Genomic DNA, 22,335 nt, shown 5'->3' with positions numbered 1-22,335 from the left:
TCTGTTGTCTCTCACGCCTCTCTGTGCTCGACTTCTTATAACGGCTCAAGTCACATCACAATATATTTACAGTCATCATCAGACAGAGAAAGTGCTTTATAGTGTAATTCCGGTTCAAAATATTATAGGTAGGTAGATAGAACACAGTTGACGTCAGAAGTTTACATACACCTTAGTCAAATACATTTAAACTCAGTTTTCACAATTCCTGACATTTCATCCTAGTAAAAATTCCCCGTCTTAGGTCAGTTAGGATCAGCACTTTATTTTAAGAATGTGAAATGTCAGAATAATAGTAGAGAGAATGATTTATTTCAGCTTTTATTTCTTTCATCACATTCCCAGTGGGTCAGAAGTTTACATACACTCAATGAGTATTTGGTAGCATTGCCTTTAAATTGTGTAACTTGGGTCAAACGCGTCAGGTAGCCGTCCACAAGCTTCCGACAATAAGTTGGGTGAATTTTGGCCCATTCCTCCTGACAGAGCTGGTGTAACTGAGTCAGGTTTGTAGGCCTCCTTGCTTGCACATGCTTTTTCAGTTCTGCCCACAAATTTTCTATAGGATTGAGGTCAGGACTTTGTGATGGCCATTTGGAAGACCAATTTGCGACCAGGCTCTAACTTCCTGAATAATGTCTTAAGATGTTGCTTCACTATATCCACATACTTTTCCCTCCTCATGATGCCATCTATTTTATGAAGTGGACCAGTCCCTCCAGGAGCAAAGCACCCCCACAACATGATGCTGCTACCCCCATGCTTCACGGTTGGGATGGTGTTCTTCGGCTTGCAAGCATCACCCCTTTTCCTCCAAACATAACGATGGTCATTATGGCCAAACAGTTCTATTTTTGTTTCATCAGACTGGAGGACATTTCTCTAAAAAGTAAATCTGCAGTTGCAAACTGTCATCTGGCTTTTTTATGGCTGTTTTGGAGCAGTGGCTTCTTCCTTGCCGAGAGGCCTTTCAGGTTAAGTCGATATGGGACTCGTTTTACTGTGGAAATAGATACTTTTGTAACTGTTTACTCCCATCCCATCTTCACAAGGTCCTTTGCTGTTGTTCTGGGATTGTGCCCGCATTTTCAAATCCTTTCAAAAACACTCCACAAGGATACATTCTAAGTACATGTATACAAAATAGGTTCACTTCCTTTCTTTTGGGGGACCTTCTGTAAACAGATGTTGTTTTCCATTACATGACTCAAAGAGCCTGCCATAACTGTTAACTCGTTCTTAATGCACATTTAACCCTGTGGGCACAGTCACAATGCTTCTGCCCCGATTGCCTACTCACCCCTGTTGTGTTGACTTGTGCGTGCCTTGTCGGTCATCACCCACACCGGCTAGCACATAGTATGTTCACACACAGCGCTCGATGCTCTGACACACAGAAGCTCACTCACAGTACGACACACACTCCACGGACCAGAGCATCCAGCGTGTGACTGGCCTTGCTTCCCCTTTGCCTCCAGACTCCGTGTCCTCAACGCCCTCACAGACGTCAGCCGATTCACACTCTCCTAGAGCCCTGGGACGGACGCACGCACGCACGCACGCACGCACACACACACAGAGGCTGGAAGAGCCAATACACTACAGCTACGCTAGGCCACATGTTGACGCTACGGACAAGAGCTGGATGAGACCGGATCTACAAGGGTCAAAATACATAAAAGCATGATTCAAGATAACATACCTTTTGAAAACAAAATGTACTGAAATATAGAATGGAAATGTAAAACCTAAGCATACTTGGTCCAGCTAATCAGAACCTCCATATTTGAGATGAAAGTGGAGGTCAAATCTAACTCATTCTAACACCAATTTCAACACTAAAGCCGATTGTGTGCATTCTCTCCCATTGCACCAAAAAACCCAGGGCATAAATGGTACAGAAGATTGTCACACCCTTACTGTTTTGCCAGACATGACACCCTTGTTCTTTTCACTTTAAAATGTATTTCAAACAAAAGGCAAATGATTGCCAAGTAAAACAAACCATACACATCTATGCACAATAACTACTATTAACAATTTCCACTGAACATTTGACAGAAACACATTTACTTGAAGAACAGTGCAGATGCAAAGTTGGGTAACAGAATGACAGTTAATGCTGTTTGTGCCGTCATTCTGTAAAACTCGTCATACCATTTCTGCCTGCTTGAACGGTGAATAGCTCAGATACACATGAAAATATGAAAAACATGAATCTCTGAGCGATAGACAAAATAAAAAAAACCAATATAACATTCAAAATTGTTGAATATTTCCTTTCAGGGGCTCCTAAGAGGGAGGCTCTCATCCTAACTGGGCTCAGAGACCGAGACGGTTACATCATCATCACCTGCATTCCACAAGTGCCTGGGCAGGCGGGACACCATGCCATTTTACCACAGAGAGAGATACAGTGCCTTGCGAAAGTATTTGGCCCCCTTGAACTTTGCGACCTTTTGCCACATTTCAGGCTTCAAACATAAAGATATAAAACTGTATTTTTTTGTGAAGAATCAACAACAAGTGGGACACAATCATGAAGTGGAACGACATTTATTGGATATTTCAAACTTTTTTAACAAATCAAAAACTGAAAAAAATTAGCGTGCAAAATTATTCAGCCCCTTTACTTTCAGTGCAGCAAACTCTCTCCAGAAGTTCAGTGAGGATCTCTGAATGATCCAATGTTGACCTAAATGACTAATGATGATAAATACAATCCACCTGTGTGTAATCAAGTCTCCGTATAAATGCACCTGCACTGTGATAGTCTCAGAGGTCCGTCAAAAGTGCAGAGAGCATCATGAAGAACAAGGAACACACCAGAAAGGTCCGAGATACTGTTGTGAAGAAGTTTAAAGCCGGAGTTGGATACAAAAAGATTTCCCAAGCTTTAAACATCCCAAGGAGCACTGTGCAAGCGATAATATTGAAATGGAAGGAGTATCAGACCACTGCAAATCTACCAAGACCTGGCCGTCCCTCTAAACTTTCAGCTCATACAAGGAGAAGACTGATCAGAGATGCAGCCAAGAGGCCCATGATCACTCTGGATGAACTGCAGAGATCTACAGCTGAGGTGGGAGACTGTCCATAGGACAACAATCAGTCATATATTGCACAAATCTGGCCTTTATGGAAGAGTGGCAAGAAGAAAGCCATTTCTTAAAGATATCCATAAAAAGTGTCGTTTAAAGTTTGCCACAAGCCACCTGGGAGACACACCAAACATGTGGAAGAAGGTGCTCTGGTCAGATGAAACCAAAATTGAACTTTTTGGCAACAATGCAAGACGTTATGTTTGGCGTAAAAGCAACACAGCTCATCACCCTGAACACACCATCCCCACTGTCAAACATGGTGGTGGCAGCATCATGGTTTGGGCCTGCTTTTCTTCAGCAGGGACAGGGAAGATGGTTCAAATTGATGGGAAGATGGATGGAGCCAAATACAGGACCATTCTGGAAGAAAACCTGATGGAGTCTGCAAAAGACCTGAGACTGGGACGGAGATTTGACTTCCAACAAGACAATGATCCAAAACATAAAGCAAAATCTACAATGGAATGGTTCAAAAATAAACATATCCAGGTGTTAGAATGGCCAAGTCAAAGTCCAGACCTGAATCCAATCGAGAATCTGCGGAAAGAACTGAAAACTGCTGTTCACAAATGCTCTCCATCCAACCTCACTGAGCTCAAGCTGTTTTGCAAGGAGGAATGGCAAAAAATGTCAGTCTCTCGATGTGCAAAACTGATAGAGACATACCCCAAGCGACTTACAGCTGTAATCGCAGCAAAAGGTGGCGCTACAAAGTATTAACTTAAGGGGGCTGAATAATTTTGCACGCCCAATTTTTCAGTTTTTGATTTGTTAAAAAAGTTTGAAATATCCAATAAATGTCGTTCCACTTCATGATTGTGTCCCACTTGTTGTTGATTCTTCACAAAAAAATACAGTTTTATATCTTTATGTTTGAAGCCTGAAATGTGGCAAAAGGTCGCAAAGTTCAAGGGGGCCGAATACTTTCGCAAGGCACTGTATATAGGGGGGAGACAGAGAGAGAGACAGAGACAGAGAGAGACAGACAGAGACAGAGAGAGAGAGAGGTGCAGATAAAGTGGGAATAAGAGAGAGAGACATAGATATAGATACACACAGAGACAAAAACAGAGACAAAGAGAAACAGAGAGAGACAGAGACAAAGAGAGAAAGTGAGTGTGTGTGAGAGAGACAGACAAACAGTGAGAGAGAGAGAGAGAAAAAGATACAGAAAGAGGGAGAGAGAGAAAAAGAGACAGAAACAGAGGGAGAGAGACACAGATATAGAGAGAGAAACAGAGAGAGATTATTGTGTTAATTATCTACTTCACTTGCTTTGGCAATGTTAACATATGTTTCCCATGCCAATAAAACCCTTAAATTGAATGACACACAGAGGGGGAGAGACAGGGGGGGAGGGGGAGAGAGAGACAGTTTAATCCAAAGGACATGGCACACGGTTATTTTCTCATGCGTAATGCAGTTTGGTAAATTGACAGGAATTTCAAAACTTCTAACCGTAAAAAAAAAATGCAGTGACAGTGAAAGCTCTCTTTAACAAAAGGACAAAGTCACAGATAAAAGACGTCCTTTGTGTCATCCCGGCAGCCGTACCACGGGACTGACACGTTGAAGGCACTTTCTGATTCTCGCAACACAGCACTTCACGGATAATCAAGTGGGAAGACTGACTGAGTGGGCACTGAGTCTCACTGAGCCGCCACCCCCCAATCCATCCTGCTATAACCCTTCCACGTGGCTTGAATGAGCTCCAGCAAGGCCACACTGGGCCATCCCAACAACCTAGCAGTTCACAAAACAGTAAACGCAACAGCAGAGTAAAAGGTCTTTCAGATGGAATTCAATCTCTATTTGTATACTATTGTCTTTTAAAACGGATGCTCGCTCTACTGATAATGTTGTACATACTGAAAGGCCTTATGACATACTGGTAAATACAATGCTGCTAAACATGCTCCCCTAGTCTGTGGAAACACATTTGCTGTGGTCTGACATTGATAAAAATGTACTTCTCCTTAACTCTCTCCCTATGGGGCTAGACAGCCTTACGCAGCATTTTGGCTCACATCTCCCCACACCCTATTTCAGAATCCAAGTCCGGAAAAAAATGATGAACCAGCACATTGTACTTCTCATCTCCCCCTTTGCCCAGACTAGTTCTGCGGGGCCCTCTCTGGTGTCGACCGCAGACTGACTTAACGGCCTGGGTCATAATCATTAGGCACCAAACTGAAGACAAAAACTGACAAACAAGGAGGGCTAGAGAAGGAGAGGAAGTGAAAAGTACCTAAGGAAACAAAATTGAGCCTGTAGATAGACAGAACAGAGCTTCAAGGAAGGAACACTCAAAAGAGCAAGGTCTCCGACTTACCATATCAAAAAAGGGAGAGACAAAACACCATGGTGACTGACTTAATAGGGAGGGAGTGTGGGCTCTAAGCGCGGTTACGACTAACGCATTCATTTACCTGATCAAAGCATTCCCCATTTTCTCCAGTGGAATTACATAAGCGTACGATATATACTGCTCACTTTAACGGTCCTTTGTCGTAGCCTACCGAGCAAGCCTATTGCCTTTTCCTTTAAACATCGCACACAAATCAAAGCCCAGGCATACGGGCATCATGTTCGAAAGGTTCAGGTTTGTAGTTCTCCTGAAAATGTGTGAAGTGTGTATCCATTGTAAGGGTGTACTACTACTTTAAACTCCACCGCAGCAGTGTAAGTGTACACTCCACTACGTGTTTATTTGGACACTAAAGCTAGATCTTTTGATTTGGGTTTATACCCCAGTATTTTGGATTTGAGATCCAATGTGTCAAGTGAGGTGACAGTACAGAATGTCACCTTTTATTTTAAGGTATTTTCATACATATCTGTTTTACCGTTTGAAATGAAAGCACTTTATGAATCTAGTCCCCCATTGAAGGTGTCATAAATATTTGGACAAATTTACTTCTGGTGTATTAAATTAGTCAAAAGTTTTTGGTCGTATATTCCTAGCACAGAATGACTACATCTAGCATGTGACTGACTACATCTAGCTTGTGACTCTACAAACTTGTTGGATATATTTGTGGTTTGTTTTGGTTGTGTTTCAGATTATGTTGTGCCCAATAGAAATGAATGGTAAATAATTTAGGGTCATTTTGGAGTAACTTTCATTGTAGATAAGAACAGAATATGTTTAACACTTCCACATTAAATGTGGATCCTACAATGATTACGAATAATCATGAATGAATTGTGAATAGTGATGAGTGAGAAAGATACAGAGGCAAAGATAATACCCCCAAAACATGCTAACCTCTCACCATTACCAATAACAAAAATGCTAATAAGGTTAGCATTTTTGGGGGGGTATGATATTTATGCCTCTAACTTTCTCTCCCAGCCGGCCTAAAAGCATTTACAAGATAATGGCCTAAAATTAGGCCCTGCTCAAAAGATGCTAACCTCCTGTTATAGGTAATGGTGAGAGGTTAGCATGAATGTAAGCATGTCTAATTCACCAGCCATGTTGCAGGGTGGTCAGTCAGAGCTCTACAGTGCAAACATTTCATTTTTTTTTTAAACTGTCAAAACTCAAGTATAAGCAGTCACGTGCAAGTTGTGATTATGAGCAAAATAATTGCTGCAGTAGCAATGTCTTCCATTTTGTTTCGTGTTTCATGTCTGGTAATGCATAAAGAAATACACATCCTAACATTGTATCCCACCTTGTGTAGCAACACAACAGATAAAGTTTGGTAACAGAAAGACAGAAAAATCTCGGGCAGTTCTTTTAGGTCGACCGCGTTTTCCAAAAACTCCCAATTCACATACCGCCCCAACAGATCTACAAACGACGCAATCTCTATTCAACTCCATACAGCCCTCTCCCACCTGGACAAGAGGAACACCTACGTGAGAATGCTGTTCATTGACTATAGCTCAGTGTTCAACTGACTCAATCGGGACCCCTGGGACTGAACACCTACATCTGCAACTAGATCCTGGACCACCCCAGGTGGTGAGAGTAGGAAAACAACCCATTCGCCACACTAACCCTCAACACGGGGGCCACCCATGACTGCATGGCCGCGCACGACTGTAACACCATCATTAAGTTTGCCGACGACACGACGGTGGTTGGCCTGACCACCGATGACGATGAGACAGCCTACAGAGAGGAGGTCAGTGACCTGGCAGTGTGGTGCTAACCTCTCCCTCAATGTCAGCAAGACAAAGGAGCTGATCGTGGACTACAGGAAACAGAGGGCTGAGCACGCCTCCATCCACGCCGACGGGCCTGTAGTGGATCGGGACGAGAGCCTCAAGTTCTTCGGTGTCCGCATCACTAAGGAATTATCATGGTACTCACACACACCAGAGTCGTGAAGAAGGCATGAAAACGCCTCTTCCCCCACAGGTGGCAGAAAATAATATTGCTATTGGCCCTCAGGTCCTAAAAAAGGTCTACAGCGGCACCATGGAGAGCATCTTGACGTGCTGCGCCACTGCTTGGTATGGCAACAGCTTGGCATCCGACCGCAAGGCGCTACAGAGGGTAGTGCGTACGGCCCAGTACATCACTGAGGCCGAGCTCCCTGCCATCCAGGACCTCTACACCAGGCGGTGTCCGAGGAAGGCCCTAAATACTATTAGACTCCAGCCACCAAAGCCATAGACCGTTCTCTCTGCTACCGTACGGCAAGCGGCAACAATGGAGCAAGTCTGGAAGCAACAGGACTCTGAACAGCTTCTACGCCCAAGCCATAAGACTACAAAACAGTTAGTGAAATATTTGTTACATTTACAGAAGGCAAATAATGTTGATATTAGTTGGCAGGGGGCTTTACTTAAACATGACTGATTGCGTTTTGATTTCCTACACCTTTTTAGACGTTTTCTAGTAGATGTTTTTTTTAAAAGACCCCTTTTCCGTCTGTGTGACAAGAAATCAAAGCTGCTTATTCAAAATGTTTACGATGACAATTGGTTGAAAAACAGATCTATGCCTTAATTTCACCCACAGATAGACTCTTAGCTTTCATTTGACACTAACTGTGATATGTTCCTTTAAAACTTCATGTTGGTGCTCATGGGTCCTTTCACATGGAAATTTACGTCATCAATTCACAAGTCTTCTAAAAACGACAGCTGTTCACGTTACACGCCAAGCCAAGGTCAACGGCCATGAAATGCTTGGACGCACATTGCGAAATGCCCATGTACTGTACTACTGAAAAGGAGGCTTGTGCTGTTTGAAGCCAACATAACACACACCCTCCCACACCCAGGTACACATGCAGTGCCTGTTTAAATGAAAAGGAATACACAAGGCTGCAGTCAGTCAGTTTCATTCACCTGGGCTTTCTGCTGGTAAAGGTGGATGCTCGAGGCAGGACTCACTGTTCTGAGGGATTGGGGAGTGCAATGTTGACTGTGTTCCCAAGAGTCTGGCAGGTACAGTGGGTTCTCAGCCTGCCTCTCATAACCAGCATATCGCATCCATTGAAAAACACATCCATCTTCCTCTCATGCAAATCCCCCCGACACACACCCCCCTGAGAGTGGCTTGTCACTCGGTGAATGCATTTCAATACAACCATTCTTCTCAGAACAATCATTTTTCTTAATGAGAAAAACCTTTGGCCTTGGAGTTGGATGTGTTTTGTTCCCTAATGGGAATGCCTGCCTCCTTCGACTAGGAATAAGAAAAATGGAAACTCCATCACCTTGCACGCCTGTCTGCGAGGCTGTATTTACTTAGCCTTTGAAGTGTTTGATACAACGCAGAATCATTTAAGGGAAACAGAATCAATTGTAGAGCATTGGGCCAGATAAGAGCAGTGACGGTGAGAGAGAAATGGGCATGCATGTATAACAGTATAACAATGTGTTCTCAGCCTCGACTGTGACTGTGCAGACATGCTCTTTGTTCAGTAGCAGGATTTCTAAGCCTAATCTTGACCACTGAGGTTATCTAGCCGATTTAAAGATGCACTATGCATAAATCACACCACTATTTCACGGTTGCTAAAATTCTAATAGTTTGCCTAATTTCAGTTTATGTGACAAAATAAGCAGTACCATTGTACCATCTAAACTAAACCACTGTAAAATATATTTTCCATAAACAAAAATGATGTATATTCAGCTGCTTGAAGCTGGTGTACAAAACCAAAAGAAAAATATGCAAAAATGTAACTTCTAAACAGGAAGCATAGAAATGACACACAAAACAGATCTACCTCTTCTTAGACTTGCTTTCAACAGGAATGAAAGATCTATAACTCATATTTCTATGTGAATTTGGTCAGGTAGTCCAAAAAGTTAGATATTGTACATTTGAATGGAAATGCCATGGCAAGGCACAATCTGACATTTTGGTGCCCACAAAGAGCAGTCAACCAGTCTAAACAACACAGGTTGAGATTAATATTGAAATGAACCTCTGAGGTGTTACTGTGTCATCAATTATCTTTTGTGTTTCAATATGTTTACCTTGAAGAATATCACGGATTAACTTTATCTAGAATCTTTGATATTCATTTTTATAGTATCACTATATAGCATTTAATGTTACCTTATTCTGGGTGATGACACTCACTAGAACAATAACCCAGCAGCCTATCGGATATCAGCACTGTATCGGTCTCATGGTTGCTGAGGAGCGCTGTGCTTGGATAATGATAATGTGGCTGCAGTGTCAACAACAGAGAGCAGCAGCTCATAAAATCATAACAGTTGTCACCACCTGAGTGGATCAACAAATGGAGTCTTGGCTAAATGAATTGGAGAGCTCGGAGTATAGACAAGACAAGCAAATGCCAAATGCAAAAGAGCTTCCTAAACAACAGGTAATTGCAGAACAAAAGCCAATCCTAATGTTGGCACCCTCTCAGTTCATTTTCAATAGGCCTAATTTTATAACAAAAAGGCCTACAATAGGCTGCAACACTATTTTACTGCACCAAGAGTATCCCACTGGGCACATATGTCAATTCAACGTCTAGTTTTGTTGTCAACTAGTGTGAATTCAACAACAACAAAAATGTACCATGTCATTGAAGTTGTTGATGACTTTTTGTAAATCCAATCAGTTTTCCACGTTGATTCAACGTCATCAATGAAATGGCCTGGAAACAACGTTGATTCAAGCAGTTTTTACCCAGTGGGATGCTACTGTAATCTACCTGTACAGTGTAAAAGGTGAGGGGTATTTCAGCTGGAATTGCGATGACAATGTAAGCCTATATTTGCTAAGCAAATTCGTTCAAAATTGTCCCTCGGCTTACTACAAGATAATGTTACGAAAACAGTGTAGCCTCGCCTGTACGAGAAACACCGCGCAGGCAGAACTGTCGTGTGAACATTACATATCGGTGCACATGTTGGAAATAAACCAATATTACCTGGCCTTTTGTGACAGCACAGTCTTCTTGGTTAGGAAATTACTTCAGGAGCGATGAAAGCAGAACTTCAATGGTTATCTCCTGGAAAGATGTCGGTGGCTTGAAAGGCAGGTTACAGAGTATCGTTTTTGGTGGTGACTGACATTCTAAATAAATCCATGAATGTATCTGAAAGATTCGACCGTGTATCACCTGGAAAGAAACGAATATGATATTCAATGCAACCAACGAGTACCGTTATGTGGGTAACGAAAGCGGCACCACAGCTGACAAGCACTATCGACTGACAGCTACAGTATAGTAGCTGCATGGGGAAAATACTGAGGACTCACTTGCAACGTCCAGTACGTCCTCTTTACCCGCCTCGAAACCGTTTGCTCACATAACACAAACCGAGCCTATCTCTGCACATAATATTGTGAATGTCACAAGGTGATGTGCCTACCTTGAAAATGCCCTGCAGCACTACACAAATCGTTACCAAAGCCATAAACCCCGCCCAATTCTACAATTTATATTCTAAAAATGTGATTTTGAACCTAACCATAACCACACTGCTAACCTCATACCTATCACTAAACTGTATTAAATTATGGCCAAAAACATCATTGTTGTCTTCGTGATTTTCGCGGCCGACGCACTGGAATGACTGTGAATGTGACGGTTCTGTTGACTTCTTCTTCGTGTGTCTTTCCGGCAGACTAGACGCTGTGTTGCGTGTTGCTTGCATCCTTTCACAGATCGTGCGCATTGCACGTTTCGGAAACAACACATATGGAATCATGTAGTAACCAAAAAAGTGATAAACAAATCAAAATATATTTTATATTTGAGATTCTTCAATGTAGCCACCCTTTGCCTTGATGACCCCTTTGTACTCTGTTGGCATTCTCTCAACCAGCTTTCCCTGGAATGCTTTTTTAACAGTCTTGGTGGCCTACAAACCTGACTCAGTTACACCAGCTCTGTCAGGAGGAATGGGCCAAAATTCACCCAACTTATTGTGGGACGCTTGTCGAAGGTTACCCGAAATGTTTGACCCAAGGTAAAAAAAAATGTAAAGGCAATGCTACCAAATACTAATTGAGTGTATGTAAACTTCTGATCCATTGGGAATGTGATGAAATATATTAAAGCTGAAATAAATAATTCTCTCTACTATTATTCTGACATTTCACATTCTTAAAATAAAGTGATGATCCTAACTGACCTAAAACAAAGAATTTTTACTGGGATTAAATGTAAGGAATTGTGAAAAAACGAAGTTGAAATGTATTTGGCTAAGGTGTATGTAAACTTCCGACTTCAACTGTATAGAATGACATTTCAATAGAAAACAGGTCAAACAAAATGCCGATAGTTTGCAGTCTTTCCAGCTTCAGTTTGAAGCTATTGTGTTAGCTGTATTAATGGCTAGCTTCTCTGAAAAACAGTGAGCAGAATTTCTATGCCAGGCAAAAAAATGTGCATCGTTAGCGCATTGTTATGGATGTATCCAAATAAATGTCACTAGAAAACAGCTTAACCAAATGCAAATGCGGCAGCTTTGATGTTATTCTGGCTGCACTGTTTGACGTAACTGTAAGTTGGCTAGCTAGCAAGGAGGAGATAAGAATGTTCCCAGCCGATTTGGCAATTGAACATTTAGAACGAACAACTGGGTCGCGGTCATGCATACTGTGTAGAACCAAAAATACTTAATGACTGGGTTGCGTCTCGATAGAACGAACGACCAGCCGGCTTGCGTAACAACCTTAGATTTGTGTTGGGACTATATCTCGTGAAAGGATTAAATAAATTATGAATAAATTATTTTTTATGAAAATAATGTCAATCATCATTTATACATGTTGGTAACCCATTGTATAAATGTGATAATGCACTTGAAGCCGGTGTTTGGAGGAAGTATTGGCACGGTTTGCCAGCCCTCAGTTTTGTCTCGGGCCTAACATAACCCGTACCAATATATCCTCCAAACACCGGCTTCTAGGGCAATATCACTTAAATAAACTGGTTTTCAACGCAATTAAAACAGTAAACAAGTAATTTTGCATCATACCCGTGTTATATTGTCTGATATACCACAGCTTTCAGCCAACCAGCATCCAGGACCCAAACGCCCTGGTTAATCAATAGCTACTGTGTTTAAATTGTTTTTAAATGACGGATGGAATTTTGCTTTCAGTGTCGATGGCGCATTATGAATACGTAGGATTACCCAACTGAGTACATTTCACTGTAAAATGTTCACTCATCAACTGCCTGGTTGGAGATTAAATCATTTTATATTGCAATTTCTGAATTACAGTTCATATTGATTGGCCTATTATAAAATTGAATCAGTGACTGTGTCAAATTCCATTCTGGTCAGGCGATTTATTTCAGAATTGTATTTTTATTTTGTTTTGCTATATTATGGACCAATATCAATAAATGGAAAAAAAAATGTGTTTATTGTAGGAGAGCACTAACATTGATCAGCATAGCACTCGTAAGGAAGGAAATATCTAATGTTTTAGAACAGAAAGAAGAATATGAAGAAAGGAAAACAAGGAAAGAAAATGAAGCTTTACTTGATGCAGGTATTCAGCTTCAGTAGCAACAGAGGTAAGCCTATAGGTCTGCTTAATATAATAGGTTTTTATCAAGGGACTAACTATTGTCCCATTAAGAGTCTCCAGATCTGATGAGACAAAAATCAATAAATGATTGCAACATACTGTAGTAAACAGAGACATCATGTCAGTCCCAAGGGAACCCATCCTCATAGTGATCCAGTGAGCAATCTTATCAGGGGTGGGGATTTGAGTTATCCCAATACACATTTACTGCACATTTAGGCTACAGTAGAACTACAACCACTGGGGCAGCAGGTAGCCTAGTGGTTAGAGCATTGGGCCAGTAACCGAAAGGTTGCTAGATTGAATCCCCGAGCTGACAAGGTAAAATTCTGTAATTCTGAACAAGGCCACTGTTTCTAGGCCGTCATTGTAAATAAGAATTTGTTCTTAACTGACTTGCCTAGTTAAATAAGGGTAAAACCCTCCAAAAATAACATTTACAGCAAACTGAAATGCATGGAGAACAATAGCATATAACTTTAAGCTACAGTAGTTGCCTCTTAAAATTGGAATGGTTGAATGACAACAAACCTGATCCAGATACTGAATAAATGTGCTTCCTGTAAATAGATTGTGATTAACAAACATCATTCTGTATCATACAAAGTCATCGTTTTGTATTTATTTGAGATACATTACAAACACAGAGAGATGTAACACACTGCAATTCATACATTTCCTACACTTCAATCAAAGTGCTAAATTCCAAATGCTACATGAAAGTGCAAATAAGCCTCTTGGTTGGTGAATAGAAAATAGAAACAAATTTGGATAACAGGGTATATAAGAAAATTCAAACAAAAACGGGGCACACAAAGTTATTATCTTGTGGGATAGTGAGTGATTAAATAGTTGTCCGTGTAGAGTAGCTGTGTTGTGTAATTTTACTACTAATTAAAGGTACAGTACACAAACGCCTCAAGGTATGGCAGTAAAAGAGTCCAACATAACTTTTACAATATCATAAATATTTAAGTGTAAAGTGCAGTTATACAGGCGGAAACAATTTTTTTATAAAAAAACATACAGAAAATACATACAGAAGTGTAGCAATAACTGATTATAATGTGTGGATCACCAATCGAGCCGCATGTCAGCTTTGCTCCACACATATTTCCCTCCTCTCTTTAGGAACATCTTCTCGTCAAAGCCACTGAACTGAATGGCCTCTTCCACGCCAACATCAAGGATGGACTTGGATGGATCTTTCCTCCCCTCTCGGCAATCCAGGAAACGCATCTAAAAAAGCATTAAAAAAAAAATCTAATTCATAAGCATTTAGAACACGAGGAATCATTTATAAAGAATTGTATAAGCATTTATAAAGGCTTAATCATGAAAGTTGGTCACAACTGGTCATAGAAGAGCCTTTTGACAATCTAGTCCATTATCGAAATATCAATGCTATGAAACCTCATACCTAATTCTAATAAAAATAAAATATCGACAAAACAGCATCTCATTTCATCCTTCTCAAAGCCTGTAAATCCCCTCTGATCAAGATTGAAGCCACACATTACTCTGGGACTTACTATGTGAAGGTACATGTCTATAAATCTCAATCGATGAGAAGCATTTAGACAGCTGTTCAATAGTTCTGATGGATGAGGACTGTCTCCTTTAAAGGGCATGCTAAGACTTGGAATGTAGAGTGAGTATCATGTAAAATAACGGATTGAAAAAAAGGTCTTACATATTCATCAAGAATGAGGTAGGAATCTCTCATCTGACAAGAGAAGACAACAAGGAAACATGTTAATGTCAAAACTATTTTGTATTACAATATTGTCCACAGAGGGTTCTACATGCAACCCAAAATATTGTTCTACCTGGAACCAAAATGGCTTCTCCTATAGGGACAGCAGAAGAACCCTTTTGGAACCCTTTTTTCTAATAGTGTACTTTAAACCTTAGTAGCATTTGGAAACAACTTAAATAGAGTAGTAGTTGTTGAATCATCATAATATACTGTATATAACGGACAATAAAAAATATAATATTGTGTTCTCTTTGTCTTAAGTCCAGTCCCATACCTTCTGATTGGACTCTGGTACCAGGCAGCTGATGCTGCTGTGCCTTTCCAGGAAGTCCTGAAACTGCTGATCACTGATGAGAAACCTCTCTGCCTCCCTCAGACTGTTCTCCCCAGCGTTCTCGCCATCGATCAGCAGACACTGGAACACCTATACAGCACACACAGTGAAGTCAAGGCCATACAACTCATTTGTTACATCTATGGTATGAGAAGACACCTCTATTCACAGATACAGCATTACTGGTGTGTAATGTTAATGCTTTGGAACACCCTAACCTTCCAGCGTACAGGGTTGAGTTCTGTGATGTTTTCTCTCATGTCTTCATCCACATTGAAGGTGTTGATCACAGAGTTGATTTTGAACGCCACTTTGTACTTCCGGCACCAGTCACGGACCTTGAAGAGGTTGTCCAGGTGGCTCTTCATGCCCTGGGCTCTGCCAATAGTCTGGTTGGTGTCCTCGTCAAAGCTGTCACAAGAAATGGCCAGAATGTCCAGGTATTCGCCTGTGAGGACAAGGAGAGTTTTTGACATCATCTCAAACAATTGTATTTTGAAACCCCAATGTATTGTAAATGTATCCACACATTCACGTGACAGTTTAGATTTATTGAGATAAAATATCAACAAGTCTTTTTTTAAACAATTTGATGATCAAAGGATGCCTTTTATGATGAGTCCTACATTTTGTAAGGAGTCAACTGTGAAGCTTTTCAAATAAAACGTGTGAAATGCTTCTCTGAGTTTACATTTTGTGACCTTATATCAAAAACTTACTCAGTGCTGACATCTAGTGTCAATCAAATGACCTTTTTTTTCTGACCGCATTGAGAATAATGAGGATTGTTTGTTTATGATGGGTGCTTTATTTTATTTTAACACAGAAATGAAAATGAAAACCATCTTACCATATGTTTGGAACCACTTTTCTCTGATCATGCTGCCATTGCTGACAATACTGACACTTGGGAGCTGGAGGTCGTGTTTGCAGTATTGGACTAATTTCCCCAAGAAATCTCCTCTGTCGTGTATGAAAGGCTCTCCGCCAGAAAAGTTTATTTTTTCCAGTCCTGCAAAAAATAATGAAATTCTGAATTGTAAACACTGAATATAACATTAAATGACATAGCAATAGGCTATAATAATACTGTCATAACATACCATGTGAATTTAAATATGGATTTGAAATAGCATAAATATAATATTTGGGCAAACTTACCTGATTCCTTCAGAAGCTGTAAACCTCTCTTTGCTTCCTCAATAGGTAGGACAAAAGACGTTTTTGCAGTGTGGAAACAAAAACCGCACTTATAATTGCACTGTCGGGTAAAATGATAATTGACACTGCTTGGAGTTGCCGAAGCTTGAGAAATAACATTGTTCACCACCTTGATTGTAGCTGGATTGACTTTTCCTGTAGAAGAGAACTGTGATGCGCCGTGCACCTGCTGTCCTCGCACACCGATCCAGGCCAGAACAGCTGCAAAGATGCGCTGGAGGAAACTCATGCAGCGCTGTAGGAACATCTTCACAAACACGATTTGGGTAGAGAACAATATTACTAGTCTTCACCTGGCCTGTCGAGTTGAAACGTCTGATGCAGGGCTCACTTGACTCTATGTATACCGCGATACACGACGCGTCGCCTGGCGTTGTAAAGTAACTTACGTTTCATCAAAACATCATCTGGGTTTCTATTTGCTAATAAGGAAACCGAAATGTCCACATTTGAACAGATCGAAAACAGGTTGAATCAACGTTGTTTCAACCCCCCGAAATGTAACGTGATTATGTTGAATCAACGTGGATAACTGATTGGATTTGTAAAACGTTTTTTGTTGTTGTCGATTTCACATGTAATTCACGTTTGTTGACAACTCAACCAAATGTAGGCTAAACCAAACTAAACATTGAACTGACATCTGTGCCCAATGGCTATGATGGCAATGGTATGAGTAGTGGTGCAATTACGCTTAATGGCCATCATTGCAGTGCTCTAAAAACTTGAAAATAAAAGTATGCCTTGATTCAAATGCAGTCCTATTACACGCCTACATGCTTAAGCGCTTTGAATAGGCCTTCATACCCTAATAGTGCCATGCAAATTAGCTGGCGTAATTTAGGTGAGGACATGGGACAGGTAGTAACAGCCATATTATGATAGGCCCACCTTCTGCATTCCAAACGCTTAAAAGACACCCTATCCCCGCAGCCCTCAAATTAAGTGAACACTTCTGATGACGTCTCATGACGTCTCATGACGTCTGACGAGAATACAGTACACTTGCAGGGCGAGGGAGGAAGGAAGTAAATATTGTGAAATGGACCGCCCTTGCATGGAAATTCGTCACTTATTCATCCCGCGATGATTGTGTTTTCAGCCACAGGTAGCTTGTGCGTGCTTTATATGCGCTACAGTCAATTATGATTGCATGTCTACTTATATTAACTATATAATGATTAATATACGCCTACTGTGTGATAGCTAGCAAATTAATTAGCTACCTAACGTTAGCCTGTCTGGCTGGAACTTCTGAAGAAGGAACATTTTTATTTCTACAATTTCCAAAAGCTAACCAAACAAAAACATAATTACTTTTACAAGACTGTTTGTGCCATCGTTTGCATTAGTAGCACAATTTCTAAACTTTTTACGGTCGTTATTTTTACTTACACTTGCATATTGACTTATACATATTGATGTTAAGGTTTTATGTTTCGGCTGACTTTTCTTAGTAGATGTACAATCATCATGAGTTGAATTATGTGCTGTTTCAGGCCCGAAGTTAACATAATTGTACACTCGCAAACTCAATCAAAAACGAGGGCTGAGGAGCTTACATTGCGAACTTCCCTTGTTTGGCTAATCGTTTGGACCGATGTCCAAGATGGTGACAGGGATTCCCCCAAGGGCATAAGGCGAGGGTAAGGGGACGAGGGTGTGTCTTATAGAGATTGAAACGCAGCCCTTATCTCAGACAGTCAGGTGCACATTGCATCACTTTCGTTTTTGGTAATATGGCTAAAGTTTTGGTTTGCTTGTCAAGTGCGCCATAAGTTTCGTTTTCTCCTCAGTTTCCCAAATCAGGCGTGCTATTTTGTGATTTTAAACCTACATTGAACCACACTGCTAACCTTATGCCTATTTTATTTACATTCTGACCAAAAAGCTAATTGTTATAAATTGTATTTTAATGTTTAAGGACTCTTGGAAGATTAGTCCAAATGAGGACTAAAAGCGATCCTAATAAAATACGCAGTGACACATTGGAATGACCTAATTTGTCGGTGAATGTCTCTGGCTGCTTTCCAAACACTTAAAATACACACCTTATCCCCTCAGCCCTCAAATTAAGTGGACACTTCTGATGACGTATCATGACGTCTGACGAGTATACACTTGCAGGACAAGGGGCGACAGAGGAAGGAATGATTTTTAAATGGACTGCCCTTGCCCGGAAATTCGTCACTCGTTCATCCCTCGATGATTGTGTTTTCAGCCACCGGTAGCTTGTGCCTTATATGCTCTACAGTCAATTATGATTGCATATATACTTATATTAACTATATAATATATATATATTATTAATATATGCCTACTGTCTGATAGCTAGCAAATTAATTAGCTAATTAACGTTAGCCTGCCTAGCTGGAACTTCTGAATAAATATTTTTTTTTATTTCTACAATTTCCAAAAGCTAACCAAACAAAAACATTACTTTTATGAGACGTGTTTGTGCTGTCATTTGCGTTAGAAGCACAATTTCTAATCTTTTTACAGTTGTTTTTACTTACACTTGTATGTTGACTTATCCATATTGATGTTGAGGTTTGAAGTTTTGGCAGACTTTTCTTAGCGGATGCACAATCATTGCTAATTGAATTATGGGGCGTTTCAGGCTCCGAACTGAACATAACTGTACACTTGCAAACTCCATTAAAAACGAGGACTGAGGGGCTTACGTTGCTTGGCTAATCATTTGGACCGACGACAAATATGACTGCGGGGATTCCCCCAAGGACATACTGCAAGGGTAAGAAGACGAGGGTGTGTTTTTTATGACTTTGAAATGCAGCCTCTGTTGACTTCTTCTACTTCTTCTTCATGTGTCTTTCCGGCAGACTAGACACTGTGTGGCGTATTGCTGCCTTTCGCAGATCATGCGAATTGCACATTTTGGGACCCACCGAAAAAAGGGACAAGGGGAATGTGAAAAACTTAAATTGCACCATCTAACCCTGCACCTATACATTATTTCCCAAAACCCACCACCTCATCCCACTACTTTTAGGGTGTAGGCTCCCCTTATATATATATATATATATATATATATATACAGTATAATATATATATATATTCAGTGACAGTTAAAAGTTTGGACACCAAGTGTATAGGTCTAACTTAATTTGATTATATTTAAGCAATAAGGCCCAAGGAGTTGTGGTATATCGCCAATATACCAAGGCTAAGGGTTGTCCTTATGCACAACGCAACATGAAGTCCCTGGATACAGCCCTTAGCAGTGGTATATTGGCTATATACAACAAACCCCAGAGGTGCCTTATTGCTATTTAATATAATGGTTGGGTCTAATCCTGGATGCTGATTGGTTAAAACTGCATTCCAGCCAGTCTCTATTCCACAAACTATGACATTGACATGCCTATTTACTCTGTTCCATCTAACTGCTCAATCCAATGTATGAACTTGATCTCCACTATAAAAAGCATCTAGACATTATTTCCCATTTCTTTTTTACTTGCATTTGGTTTTCAACAGCGGAGATTTGTATTTAACCTTTCTGCCTGTCTCTCCGATATTTGTAACATCGTTTCAATATGGAAATTCGATCTCCAGCTGTCCCATAGTAATGAACGTGTCGGGACAATACAGGCAGGCAGACAACTTTTCTCAGCCAGTCGAAATCATGAATCAGCTGGCATCATTTTTATGGATATACATAAAGAAATGTCAATAGAAAACAGCTTAAACAAACGCAAATGCAGCTAATTTGCTGTTATTCTGGCTGCACTGTTTGACGTAACTGTATGTTAGCTGTAGTTGGCTAGTTAGCAAGCAAGGGATAAGAACGTTGCCAGCCAGCATGGGCAATGGAACATTTAGAATGAAAAGCTGATACTGAACAAAAATACCTAATGACTAGGTCGCGTCTCTGGCAATCAAACTGATAGAACGAACGACCAGCCAGTTTGGGTAGCACCCTTAGATTTGTGTTGGGTCTATATCTCATGAAAGGATGAAATAGTATGAATAAATTCAACAAAATAATGTTTTTTTATGAAAATGTGTCAATCGTTATTTGAATATGTTGGTGACCCGTTGTATAAAAGTGATAATGCCCTCAAAGCCGATGTTTGGAGGATATATTGGAACGGTTTGCCAGCCCTCAAACACCCGTGCCAATATATCCTCCAAACTCCGACTTTGCGGGCATTTTCACTTAAAGAAAACTGGTTATCAATGCAATTGAAACAGTAAACAAGTAATGTTGCATCATATCCGCGTGTCTGATACACCACAACTTTCAGCCAACCAGCATCCAGGACCCAAACTACCCAGTTTATCAATAGCTACTGTGTTTAACTTTATCTAAATGACGAAAGGCGTCACTGGCATTTTGCTTTCAATGTCGATGGTGCATTATGGAGAGGATTACCCAACTGAGCAAATTTCACTATCAAATGTTCACTCGTCATCGGCCTGGTCGGAAATTAACTTATTGTATAATGCAATTTCTGAATTACATTTCCTAGTGATTGGCCTATTACATTTTGAAGCAAATTACATTTTGATGTCTAATTCCATTGTGGTCAGGAGATTCATTTCAGACTTTTGTTTTCTTTCTTTTTTCTCAGCGATTCGTTGCACTCACCTGGACTTCAACACCTGTGTCATTACCTCCCCTATATTTGTCTGTTCCCCATCTCTGTTCCGCACTTCCGCATTGATTGTCGTATGTCGTTTTGTTCCCCCGGTTCTGGAACTATTCCTGTCCTGTGCAAGATTAAAATGTTCACTCTCCGTACTTGCTTCTCATCATCAGCGTCGGTTCTTACAGAATGCGGAAGCCACCAAATGAAGCATCGGGGAGTGTTGGCTTTTCGGTGCCTTAGTTGGCTCGTTGGGCTTCCACACCCTAGCTGGCTCGAGAGGTTTTCTTGCCCGGTTGGCTCGGCAGGCACCCATCCCACGTCAGGCCTCCGCCGAATCATCAGGCTCCCACTTCTCAGCTGGTTCATCAGGCTCCCACGTCCCAGCGGGATCATCAGGCTGTCACACCTCAACCAGATCGTCAGGCTGCCACACTTCTATGCTTTCAGCCAGCTGGTCCAGCGCCCTGCCTCGGCCGGCCCGTCATGCTCGTCCAAGTGGGATGCCAGGTGGCACCCCTAGAGGGGGGGGGGACTGTCATGCCTGCTCCCACTCACCCTCCCTGGCTGCCCAGTACTACGCACTCCTGCCACCATCATTGCGCACACCTGCTTCCCTCGTCCCGTGCATCTGTGAGTCATTGCACTCACCTGGACTTAATCACCTGTGTCATTACTTCCCCTATATCTGTCTGTTCCCCAGCTCTGTTCCCCGCTTCCGCATTGGTTGTCGTATCTCGTTTTGTTCCCCCGGTTCTGACGCTTTTCCTGTCCTGCTCCATGTCTGTGCAAGATTAAATGTTCACTCTCCTTACCTGCTTCTCATCATCAGCGTTGGTTCTTACAGGAAGGAAATATCTCAGGGTTAGAACAGACAGAAGAACATGAAGGAAAACAAGGAAAGAAAATGAAGCTTTACTTGATGCATGTATTCAGCTTCAGTAGCAATAGATGAAGGCTTATAGGCCTGCTTATTAATATAAGGGGCACTGACTATTGTCCCATTAAGAATCTCCAGATATGATGAGACAAAGATCAAGACCTGATTACAACATACTGTAGTAAACAGAGACATTATGTCAGTCCCAAGGGAACCCATCCTCATAGTGATCCAGTGAGCAATCTTATCAGGGGTGGGGATTTGAGTTATCCCAATAGACATGTACTGCACATTTAGGCTACAGTAGAACTACAACCACTGAAATGGATGGAGAACAATAGCATATAACTTTAAGCTACAGTAGTTGCGTCTTAAAATTGGAATGGTTGTATGGCAACAAACCTGATCCAGATACTGAATAAATGTGCTTCCTGTAAATTGA

General features: G+C 41.0%; 2 protein-coding genes and 1 long non-coding RNA gene across 4 annotated transcripts in view; 1 reads left to right on the top strand and 2 right to left on the bottom strand.

Annotated features, from left to right (window-relative positions):
- Positions 1–11,214, bottom strand: part of rnf144aa (ring finger protein 144aa) — a 56,822-nt gene extending 45,608 nt beyond the window's left edge. The window contains exons 1-2 of the mRNA XM_090220572.1: positions 10,798–11,214; positions 10,466–10,657 (exon numbers count right to left, since the gene is read on the bottom strand). The gene's annotated coding sequence lies outside the window, so the exon portion shown is untranslated. The remainder of the gene's footprint in view (positions 1–10,465; positions 10,658–10,797) is intronic.
- A 2,465-nt stretch (positions 11,215–13,679) lies between these two features.
- On the bottom strand, positions 13,680–19,151 carry rsad2 (radical S-adenosyl methionine domain containing 2). Of its 2 annotated transcripts, XM_021582972.3 has the most exons (7): positions 18,917–19,151; positions 16,341–16,647; positions 16,030–16,191; positions 15,398–15,627; positions 15,120–15,269; positions 14,780–14,812; positions 13,694–14,325 (listed from the first exon to the last, which is right to left on the bottom strand). In XM_021582972.3, the coding sequence occupies exons 1-7, from the start codon at positions 19,034–19,036 to the stop codon at positions 14,161–14,163; spliced, it is 1,167 nt and encodes a 388-aa protein (XP_021438647.3). In that variant the 5' UTR covers positions 19,037–19,151; the 3' UTR covers positions 13,694–14,160.
- On the top strand, positions 19,021–22,331 carry LOC149972049 (uncharacterized). The gene is made up of 2 exons (XR_016491885.1): positions 19,021–19,155; positions 20,999–22,331. It is a non-coding gene; the product is annotated as an uncharacterized LOC149972049 (long non-coding RNA).
- Positions 22,332–22,335: the final 4 nt, after the last annotated feature.

The sequence above is a fragment of the Oncorhynchus mykiss genome, chromosome 25, assembly GCF_057628025.1.
Source record: "Oncorhynchus mykiss isolate SJ-2025 chromosome 25, ASM5762802v1, whole genome shotgun sequence".
Classification (NCBI taxonomy): Eukaryota; Metazoa; Chordata; class Actinopteri; order Salmoniformes; family Salmonidae; genus Oncorhynchus; species Oncorhynchus mykiss.
The sequence above is the reverse complement of the archived record's forward strand: the minus strand, read 5'-3'. Positions and strand labels throughout refer to the sequence as shown.